The sequence below is a fragment of the Harpegnathos saltator genome, unplaced genomic scaffold, assembly GCF_003227715.2.
Source record: "Harpegnathos saltator strain DR-91 unplaced genomic scaffold, Hsal_v8.6 scaffold101, whole genome shotgun sequence".
Taxonomy (NCBI): Eukaryota; Metazoa; Arthropoda; class Insecta; order Hymenoptera; family Formicidae; genus Harpegnathos; species Harpegnathos saltator.
Genome location: NW_020229875.1, coordinates 1,348,300 through 1,359,476, shown reverse-complemented (window position 1 = coordinate 1,359,476; position 11,177 = coordinate 1,348,300). Strand labels below are relative to the sequence as shown.

Genomic DNA, 11,177 nt, shown 5'->3' with positions numbered 1-11,177 from the left:
AATGTCAACGACTACCGCGCCGGTACTCCTTTCTGTACTTCCGCACTTAAGTGTAACGAATCTCTCACCTGCTAGTAGCATCCCGACGACGTTTACAGGGTCCAGGACCCCTGCCCTCGCAGCTACTCCTTCTCGTGCTATGGTATACCACTACTTTGCTATCACTAACGCGTCTAAAGTCCACGCTTTTCCTATTGGAATGCGAGGAGGTGACGAGCAACGACGCGATTTCCGGCTCGTCATCCTCGCAGAGTACAGTCGTCGACGACGACGAACTGTCGAGCTTCGTGCGTTTCTTTGGCGCGAATCCGACTTCGTCGCCGCTACTGTGGCACTCCTCGAGCTGCTCCAACAAGTGGACACGCTCCTTCTGGAGATGCCGAATGTCGGGTGGAGGTAATAACGGTGGCGGTGGTGCGGGCGGATCGACGCTCGTGACGACACTCTGCACGGCATGACGCCGCGACGGTGGCGGACAGTCGTCGTCGTTGAGCTTGCCGTCGCTGAGAACGCTGCTCTGATAATCGTCGTGGCTCGCACCACTGCCTTGACTAAACTCGTCGTAACTCCGGAATCGACGCGACGTCGGCTCGCCGTAGTCACCGTCGTAATACGACGATTCCTGGTAAGATCTTCTGCTACTTCGCGACATCGCCGTCGGATGAGCCGGACTGGCGCCCGGGGTACTCCCTCCGGAGGTTCGCGAATAGCTCGCTGTTCTCGATCGCGGGGGCGTGTCGTAGCGTGTGAATCGGCTGCACGAACTTGACACCGTGATCGCCGAGTCGAAGCTACCGCGCTCCCGCCTAGAAGGAATCCTTCGAATCACGAATGCACTTTTAAGCTCTCGATTATGACTCGTGTACCTAGGCGCAAGTACGTGTCTCATATTTATAATGTTATTGGTAACTTAGTAAAATAAAATAAACAATAATAAAATAAAAGAGCACACACAAATGTTTTAACGCGAAATATGTCGATAGAGTTGGTATTCTGTGGTGTATTCGACTGCAAGTGCATCGCAAGTATATATACGAAGAAAATGTTATACGTACGTCACATCAAACGACGACGCTGGCGAAGGTCTCGAGTCCCAGGGTTTCTCACTTGTGTTCCCTTGACGTTCGAGGTGTTCATAGAACGTCTCTTGACATTCTCGCGACGCGAAATCAACCTGCAAACGACGGCCCCGAAGTACGACTCCTCTCATCTCCTTTACAGCGGCCTGAGCACAACTGATTTGGTCGAAGAAGACCAAAGCTTGGCCGCGCTCGCGGTCCACTACTACCTGAGTGATCGGGCCGAACTGATGGAACTGCATGTTTAAGTACTTCTCGGACATGCAATCTGAGAAGAAAAAAAAGAAAAAATCCAGAATAACAAGACAGTCGTCTCCGTGTGATCGTTGGCATTGTTTTGTCATTTCTTCATTATCCTGACACTCTACGTTAGAATAGAACTTTCAGGCGAACGGTATATATTTTGGGGGATATAGTCTCCCTTTAAAAGAATTCTTCTTTTAACTTAAGGTAGAGTTCATTGTGCAGAGACATAATTACCTCCGATGCCATCGACCCAAACGCAAGATGTGGGCATCGACTTTCCAAATCCGAGTTTAATTCGATTCGTACCCAAGTGCTCACCATCCATAGATCTCATGGCTTTCACGACGCTACCGATATCCGAATATTGACAAAAAGCATAACTTGACACGGCGCCTTGTTTCTTGATGTCAATCTCCTACGAATAAATGCAAGACATGTGAGTTGACACGTTTTATAATGTATGCGCGTTCGACGAGTCTCCTCTTCCACTTCAGGCTGAATCGAATCAATATATTTCCAACTCACGATTATCTCGCCGAATGGCTCGAAATGTTTCCTCAGCTCGGACGCTGTGACGTCCTTCTCGAGGTTCCCGATGAATAACGTTCTCGTTGCTTTCGGATGGTACTCGTCGAGTTCCGCCTCGTACGGCCTGAACTCATTGTCATCGACGTCGTAGCCCTGATAAGGAGCCACCTCGATCTTGCAACCGAAGAAGAGTTTATCATGGGAGACCTCGAGCGCTTTCTCGACATCCTCAGGTTTCTTGAAGCACACGAGGGCGTACCGGTCGCCGGCTACACCTACGACCTTCACCCACGTCACCTTGCCGTGTTTCTTGTATTCATGAAAGAGGCCATCCTTGAGGGAGGTATCGCTGCTACGGGTCGGCAGATTCCTTACGCAAATAGCCAGCGCTCGGCGATCCTCCGTCACGGCGACGTTGCTGGTACGATGGGGTGAGCTACCAGGCGATGTGCTACCGGTGCTGCTGCCGCCCGAGCTACCGCTCCGGCTACTACTACTACTTCCTGAGCGACTGCTACCGCTTGGTGAGCTGCTTCCGCTGCGCGATTTTCTGCGTTGTTTTTTGTGTTGTCGCAGAGCACCGCTGCTGCTGCTACCGCCGCCTCCACCACCTCCTAAAACAAGAGATACACATCCTGTACACAGTCGAGCACAGTTTCGTCAACTGGTCAAAAATAACTGGTCAACGTAGTCTTGCTTTAAGTGAAACGCTAAGTATTCTCCCCTCTCTCGAGGAAGCATCTCCGAAAGATTTAGTATTAAAAAAGAAAGAAAAAAAAAAAGGAAAAAAAAACAAATGACTTAAGAGATAATGATGTACGACTTACGATGTTTATAAACGTGGACGAAGGAGCGTGGTGACGAAAAGGGATAGTTACCGCGGCGATTCAACACCAATGGGTGACAAGGACAATTACCTTGCTCGTCTTGGTAAGCATCGTTGGTGGCGGGCGAGGGTGGTGGCGGCGCATTGCCGTACCTCGAACTCGTCGACTCGTAAGCCGACCAGGACGATGGCGGCAAGCTACCACGATGACGGTCTAAGTGGGGCGGGGGCGGCGGCCGGTCAGAGACATACGGGCCGGTCCTTGGATAGAGCCGATCCCTCGCCCTGCTCGATGTCACGTGATAAGAGCTCGAAGGTGGTGGACGGCTGCGGGGTATGTAGCCGCCGACAGGATCCCCCGTCGAAGGATCTGTCGGATGACCGCCAACGACGACGCTGCCGCCGCCGCCGCCACCGCCGCCGCCGCCGACGCCGCCGCCGCCGCCGCCACCGCTGCCGCCGACGCCGCCGACGCTGCCGACGACGCCGACGCCGCTGCCACTCCCGGTGCCAACCCGGTTGCTTCTCTCGTTACTGTAGAAGCCACGTGAGTCAAAACCCTCGCCGCCCCTCTCACGCTCTCCGCTTCCGGCGCCGCTGCCGCCGACGCCGGTACCGGTGTTCCCGCCACCACCTCCGCCGCCGCTGCCGCCGGAAACGTTGCCTGTTCCGCCTCCTCCACCCCCGGTCCCGCCGCTGGATCCATGATCCTCCGAACTTCTGAAATACGGCAAAACAAACAGATATATTTTATTTACCGGACCTGGTCGTGGCGTGAGAGGCAGTCGGTGCGCTTTTTCCGCGATGCGTTTCTGCGGTATGCAAGCTGGTGTCTAATGGAAGTAACATTACATAAATCGGTATAATAAACTTAAGAGGTTTGTTCGAACAAATCGGCGCAGTCGCATGAAGCATACGCATACAGAAAAATCGACCGAAAGTATTGCTTCGATATTACCATATTGTTTCTTCGATAAGTTACCTTTGATTGGGAAATATCTTTATAAGATAAAGTTGCTGAATCAGTCAGCTTGAAAAGTAGTATTGCGAGTTCAAAAATCTTGCAAAACTTACGGTTTGCATCATGTGTCTCGGTGGATTTCGAAATTATCTTTTTTAATACAAGAGTGTGATGTAATACGACCGTGCAAATGTAACACGATCATATTAATTAATATTACCATTATTAATTATGTTTATACATAATAAATAACAAGTCATCCTATTGTTTTACCGTTATTACCGTTTTTTACCGTAATATTAGATACTAGTGAAACACGTAAATTTAATATAGGAAATTAATTCTTGTTTGGCAAGTATAGTGACTCCCACGGATATTAACGTACAAACTGTCTGAAAACGCATAATTTTCGCGGCGACAGTCATTATAATAATAACCATAATAATAACCATAATAAAGTCACCATAATAATCGCGAGTCGAAAGTAAGCGAGAATTTCGCATTTCGTGAGTTTCGAGATAATCGGTATCGCGGGAAAAGGGCAGCAATTGAATGTTGAGACTTTTTCGAGGGAGCGAGTAAGTCACAGTTTATTTTCCAACAACATTTTACATCAATGCAGACACTGCAAAATACACAGCCAACGTCGCGGAAATGCTTTTACACCTGAGCAATCTGTGAAATCGTTGAAAAAGAAGAGCGCCACGCGGCTCGAATATCTCAATCCTGGCGCGCTGCTCGTACGATCGTAGCGTAGTCGAGTCGAGTGGCGAGCCGGGCTCGTAAATTTCTGAGTACGCTACTGACAGTTAACGCTCTCTTCCCCTTATCCTCCCTACCCTCGGCCCGTCCCTCCGGGCTGTCACGCTTCGACAGTCACTACTCGTCGGGCGATAGCGCCCGCGCAGCCGTCTCGGCCAAGACGTGGCAACGTCGTCAGCGAACACGTCGTCACGGTCACCTGACTTTTCGTGGAAATGCGACGCCACTATACTCTTCTTGGTCGCGCGAGCGCTAGTGCGAATATAAGCGTGCACGAATGCGTGTAGCGTGTACGCGCACACGGCCTTTTTCTCTCCTTTTCGTTTCTCCTGCCGTTATACTCCTCTCTAATTCGTTCTTTCTCTCTCTCTCTCTCTCTCTCTCTCTCTCTCTCTCTCTCTCTCCCTCTCCCCCTCTATCTTTCTTCTCTATCTCTTTCTCGCTACCCCTTCCTGTTCGTCTCCGCCCTCTTACGGTGAGATCAATCGATCGAAGACAAACGCGGATTTTTCCGCAGGCGACGCACGATATACGCGCCTTCGACGACTTGGAGTACACACGTACGTATATATATGTGTTACATGCCACGGAGAAAGTGCAGTTTCTACTGGTTAATCGTATGTAACGCATAACCTGTCAAATCGACGGTAAGTAAACGAGAACAGCCACGGTGGCGGCGATGACGTGAGAAAATGCGGAGTGTGAGAATGCGTGCGAAGAATTTTTGCGAGAGAGAAAAGAAAACGGGAGATTACGTTGCTATCTAGAGCTGTGATAAGACGCACTAATGGTTCTCAACTTGAGGAATCGTGATCATGCTCTGGATCACTCGAAGGTATTGCATGTCACCGCGTGAAAGATGAACGCAGAAGAGCGAGAGGGGGATTTTCGATTGACTGAGTAACAGCAAAAAATTCTTGGAAATCGATCGCAGCTTGCTGTAAGTGTGTGCGGCGCGCCTGTGTAAAACAGCGTAGAATCTTTGACTACGTTGAAAAGCTTTGACTACATCGAAACACCATTTGGGCGAATTATTATCGATGCCAGCTCATGAATTTGTTGCCAATTTCAACGTTAAATTCTCGGCATCTCGGCTGTGTACTTGCCCATCGTTACATCGCTAATAATATCGTGGAATATCGAATGCATTCTTTGCTGCGTACATTGAAAATCACATTACTGGACTCGGCGATGCTGTTGGTGAGTCTGCATTAGTGTGATTCAGACTCCATTGAGATAAAAGGGCAGGATATTGCGGATAAGAACGGACGTGCGTCGAAGACGGAAGACAACGCGTCGATAACGCGTTATTATGCACGCCGCCTAACATCGCGATCGCGAGTTGTTTGTGCCGACGTAAAGAACGGTACACTTATATACGTACGTATTTAGTGTACACTTACATACGCACGTATTTAGTGTACACTTACATATGCACGTATTTACAATCGATATTGAACGCGACATCGAACCACAACGGCGATTTGCCCCGGCTATAAATGGTAAAGCATTTGGCAAACGTGTGACTAATGAGAAGAAATGCGAGATAAGAAGTTCCATATACGGCATCATGGATGAATATGTACTAACAAGCGATGCATGTGCAATAAGAAACTACCTCTACCGGTTAAGTGGCACAAGAGGTGTACGTTTGATCTATATTTAGCGCTAACTAAAGCGCCAAGGTAGGCATTGTGGATCAGACAGAAGACATTGAGTTGAATGTAAAACGTATGACGCAGATGGAGGAGGAAGGACGGGGAGGGAATTCTTTTCTCGTTATCTACTTACCTTATCGGTCCTTTTATAAATCCATCGTTTATACGACGATTTAGCCACACACAGGTGCTGTGGCACATTTTAATATCACTATAATCCGAGATCACTGTAATCCAAGAGCACTGTAATCCAACACTGTATCCATTGGACGTGTGGTGAGGAAGGAAACGCACTGCACTGTTCATCACGGTTGGACACGGCGGCATACATCATTTTTATTCCCCTCAAAACACCGATGTCCCAACAGATCTTATCATCCGCATGGTTCTTCTCGAGTTACTCGTAATTTCACTGCGATTGTAGTCACGGCTGTGATAACACTGTAATTCTCAAACGCACCGTATAATCACACAATATATGTTGTTGTTTGATCCTACAGCATAAAACGAGACGTAGACGGAACACGTTGCAATAAACACTGAAACTGAATATGTCTTGTGTTGTGTTCGATTTTGACTAGATACAGTTTGTTAATTCTTGAGACTTGCACTTATGTACACATTGTGCACTTGTATACACACTGGCTTTCGATCGCACGAGAAAGCAAAAGAGTGAACTTTGAAATATGTAGTTTTGAAATACATAGATCGCACGTGTATTCTATTCGACAGCAATGATAATAGAATGGTCGTTCGTAACAATTATTCGCAGGACAACGTTTCAATGTTGTCACACTTTTTTATATCTATTCCTTTTGACATTGGACGTCAATTAAATCCCAAGACGCGGGGACTCACCAAAAATCAGTACTTGTATGTACTACGGCAGAGGCAAAAATATCGTTCTATTCCCGGATGCAACTAATTTGGGTAAAAAGAGATGGTCCGGGGACATTCCTGTACCAATTAAAAAGATGCGATCATCATGTGGTTCGAGTGTTATCTTCTCCAACAAATTCTCTTGGATACGTAATTTTGCCCCCATTGGTGCACCCAATGACAATTTTGCTTTGCACTTGAAGATAACTGGCACATTTCAATGAATGAATGAGGAATGAGATTACAGGCTTGTCCAGTGAAAAAGCAACGGCCGAACTGTGTGTAAGTGTAACTTGATGAGAAAAATAGGACCCAGAATGAACAAAGCCGCCGAGAGCCAGAAGAATAGGAGGATATCTTCTCATCTGCAGATAAGGGTGTGTGCGTTTGATCAGACATTGTCCCATACCGTGCATTCGCATGAGGGTTTATCTCTCTTGCGCAACCCGAGCGCAAAACTCACCCGTGAGAAGGGAACCTGTGCTGGAGATGCTGTGGTTCGTAGTACTGTGTAGTGAGAGCTCGTTCGTCCAACGTATGCTCAGTCGCGTGAGCCTTCGCTGCAGACTTGATATCCATGAACGCCACCGTCGCTGAGGCACCCCCCGTGCTGGTAGAGGAACCGCCGCCACCACCGACACCGCCACCGCCGCCGCCGCCGCCGCCGCCGCCGGAACCGGAACCGGAACCGCCCTCGTTGCCCTCGCCGAGGGAACCACTGGAACCTCCGTCCACGGGGCATTCTTCACCCCGTGGCAACAGCTTGACGCTCTGCACGCGTCCATACCTGAAACACCATTAAAATCGTGCTTGACAAACTCCGCCAATGGACCGACTTTACCGAGAAGATACAATTTCTGGATTTCGGTCAGGTATTTTTGTCGGCTCTGGTCTACCCTCGACTGGGGGGAACTTGGAGCTATTGCTGTGATAGCTTGTTTGATGTTTCGAACAAATATACAAGATATATGCTAAGATCAACTTTAGTCAACTGTGCGATCGCTACGTACTACGGGAGGCACAGTTCCGGCCGATTTGAAGAGCGTTCCAAATGACATCGAGTCTCATTTATATAAAATAATCGATACGAATGTATTCGACCGCCGTTTGAGACACGTACTTTGAAATTCCCTGATGAGCATTGTATGAAGACTTATATCTTCAGGAAACTACCTATTCCTGAGTTTCCTTCCGTTAGCAAACATTAGCTAGCTCTTACGGATGTGGCAACGTCGCGCTTCTATCCGCGGCAACTGCGCCGAAGGGGGATCTCGTCGGGATCGTTTAGGATTTCGAAGAAGGGTGGATAGATGCGAGAAGGGAGAAGCACAGAGACCCCGTAATCCTCTGCCTCTTTCAGAAAGCTCTCTCGATACTCGAGGCGACTAGAGGAAATTAAGTCTAAGGCGGAGGAAGAGAGAGGGTCCGGAAGGTCTGAAGGAGAGCGAGCGAGAGAGAGAGAGAGAGAGAGAGAGGGGGGGGGAGTAGAAGAAGCGAGGAAAGAAAAAGACGAGACCTCGATCGAAGTCTTTCTCCACCACGTTCAGATCACAGTACAGATAAAAATCATTGCGGATGTTTTGTAGAGACTATGACAGGCTCTCGCCAAGTGACTCGAGTCACGACAGCGCGTGAGGAAAGCGCAATGAGAGAAATGACGTATAAATATATATAAGGTGTCCTGAAGAAAACATCAGCTTTAACGTTCCGGGTTTCATCGATCGTACCGAGTTACTGGTGCAGCAGCGAGCAGCAGTTCCGTTTGGTCTGCGCGATTCTTTTTAAACTAAGATATTATGCTGTTATTCGGAGAACGGTGTTTTCGTAGAACGGTCAGATACGCCTTGAATCGAATCTGATGTTGGCCTTGGCAAGTAGCCTGAATTATACCGTACACAATATTTCTCTCTATGTATACAGCGCACATGTTGTGTGAGAACGCTGTGATACGCTTCTCCACTCAATAATTATCTGTATAATAAATATTATACAGACAAATTTACCCCCCCCCCTCCCCCCGACCTTAAACACAGAATTTAATTTACGAGATGTGTGCAAACCAGCTGGATTTTCGCTGGAGTTTTTCTGGATCGAATGACGGTACGGAATTTCACACTCGTACAGAAAAATGCATGGACATTTAATGGTAGCAGCCGCTTCGAATCGCGAATGGCAAAGTTTTTCCAGGACGCAAATGGAGCGACCGGCGGCGCTGATATCGATTTATTTTCCGATTGCACGGCGCGCTATTCCGCCGTCCGTCCCATTGGAAAAGCGTCGATATCTTTCGCGTTTCCCGTCTCGGCGCAATTTTGAATCGGCAAAGTTTCCAACGAAGGGCAAAAGGGAAGAGAGAACGGAAGGGAGGGACAACGGAGCGAGCAGTCTCGTTTTCACCCCGTAGTAGAGAGAGAACTTAGGATATTGAATTTCGCACGAAATTAAAGAAAACAAAGAGCCCGGAGAAGTTGTTTCTGGCACACCCTATGTGTGTGTGTGTGTATGTGTGTGTGCAAAGCGAAAGAGAGAGAGAGAGAGAGAGAGAGAGTGTGTGTACGTGTGTGTGAGACGGTGAACGATATCGTCAAAGAGGGGAAGTACTGTTCGCGTTCGGGGGATGGTGTGCGCCGATTGGCCGTTCGAAGGACAAGCGGTGCGCGCAGGCGCAAATACCGGGACGTCTGGGGACTTTCCCAGGGAGTTGTTCGTCTAATCTCGCGTGAGTCGCACGTATCTGCTCTGCTCTGCTCTGCTCTCCCGCAAAAGTAGCTTCGTCGTATCCATTTTGTCGTATAACTCCTGCTGCGCTGCGTACTTCCTCAATAAGCGTATACCGTCGTAGAAAGAAATAACTCTGGAGAAAAGTCTCCTACACGTACGGGACGACGAGCCCGAGTCGTCGTATGATCGTTTCGCGCAATTGACGGCGAGAGAGGGAATGAAGGGTTGCTGGTTGTGTCCCCAGATCCGGAAACGGCCTGCGCACGGATTACCTGCGGGAATATTTTACTAGGGCGTACCACGAATCGAAGAACGGCTGGAACTGTATAGTTTCTCTCTATCGTAGGAGCGAAATATGTTTCGAAAGAAAGCAACAACGGCGCGAACGTGTCGCAATGCCTGGCGTATGTTCGTCAGTCGTGTCGACGACGAACGGGCTCTCCAGCAGGGTGTGGCTCCCTGTCGTTTCGTTGGCGAGAAAGGGTTTTCACATGTTTCCCCCTTGAGCCCGTCAGTTCGATTCTCATAGCTTCGCGTACCGATTCGACCGATTAACGAGCGAACGAAAAAAAAAAAAAAAAAGAAAAAAAACGCAAAAAGGCAAGAAATTCCTCTAGTTTCCGAGAACTACGAAAATACTACTCGATGGTCGAGAATTATTATCTCTCGGCTACCGATCATTTTTCCCAAGGCGGGAATAGCAGGAGAAGAAGCAAGCACACGCGTAAATCTTTGCCACGTATGCAACTGGAAGAACGCTCACGCGAAATGGCGGACGCATCACTCGAGCACCGCTCCCTCGTATAAATCGCTCTCCGTTCTCCGACCTGCGTTCGCCTTTCCCGCATGTAGGAGAACGTACGTCTACGTTGTGCCTTATTCTGCGCACGAAACGTTTTATTGTGTGATGTGTGCTGTGTTCTCCAGACTTCATTGCCGCCAGACTGCCGAGGCTGCTTCTCGAGACGGTTATGACTGCACGACCAAGTGTACCAGTGTGAATGTCGTCGCGTAGTCGCGATACTCCTTTGGAGGAACATGTAAAAAGGAGAATGGCTCTGGCTTCTAGTGCTGCGAGAAGTTTGCATTTCGCTCGGAGGAGGGGGGGGGAGAGAGAGAGAGAGAGAGAGAGAGAGAGAGAGAGACCCTGAGACATCTTCGGAATTCGGAATTCTCCGTAATGATTCCCGAAACAAGGCGAGGTTACGAATACGAGAGGGGACTATCTCGGTTCGGTTATCTGAGTGTCGAATCTTCAAGTAATAACGAAATGAAGGTAGTTGCTAGACGCAACCCGCAATATTCCCCGAGAGACAGTCGCAGCGCATACGCCACGTGATGATGGCTAGCCAAACTGCGTAACCGAAGATCTGTGTCAATGAACTCTATCCTGCGTTCTCGTCATGATCACTGCCACTGATGGGTATAGCCCTTAGCAAAACCCGTAGGCCAGGCTCTGTGCGCATTTTCATCAGATCCAAAGAAAATTCTCGAGACTGGCGCGCAGCAGCGTACTG

At 48.7% G+C, this 11,177-nt stretch overlaps 1 protein-coding gene across 4 annotated transcripts in view; it reads right to left on the bottom strand.

The window, feature by feature from the left end:
• LOC105186607 (protein split ends) overlaps positions 1 to 11,177 on the bottom strand; it is a 76,531-nt gene that overhangs the window by 13,519 nt on the left and 51,835 nt on the right. For 3 of the 4 annotated variants that reach the window (XM_025298515.1, XM_025298514.1, XM_025298520.1), the window contains exons 3-8: positions 7,403 to 7,726; positions 2,771 to 3,399; positions 1,851 to 2,467; positions 1,560 to 1,740; positions 1,056 to 1,347; positions 69 to 818 (exon numbers count right to left, since the gene is read on the bottom strand). In XM_025298515.1, coding sequence (XP_025154300.1) covers positions 69 to 818; positions 1,056 to 1,347; positions 1,560 to 1,740; positions 1,851 to 2,467; positions 2,771 to 3,399; positions 7,403 to 7,726 — 2,793 coding nt within the window. The remainder of the gene's footprint in view (positions 1 to 68; positions 819 to 1,055; positions 1,348 to 1,559; positions 1,741 to 1,850; positions 2,468 to 2,770; positions 3,400 to 7,402; positions 7,727 to 11,177) is intronic. The other variant, XM_025298523.1, reaches the window with a different exon arrangement.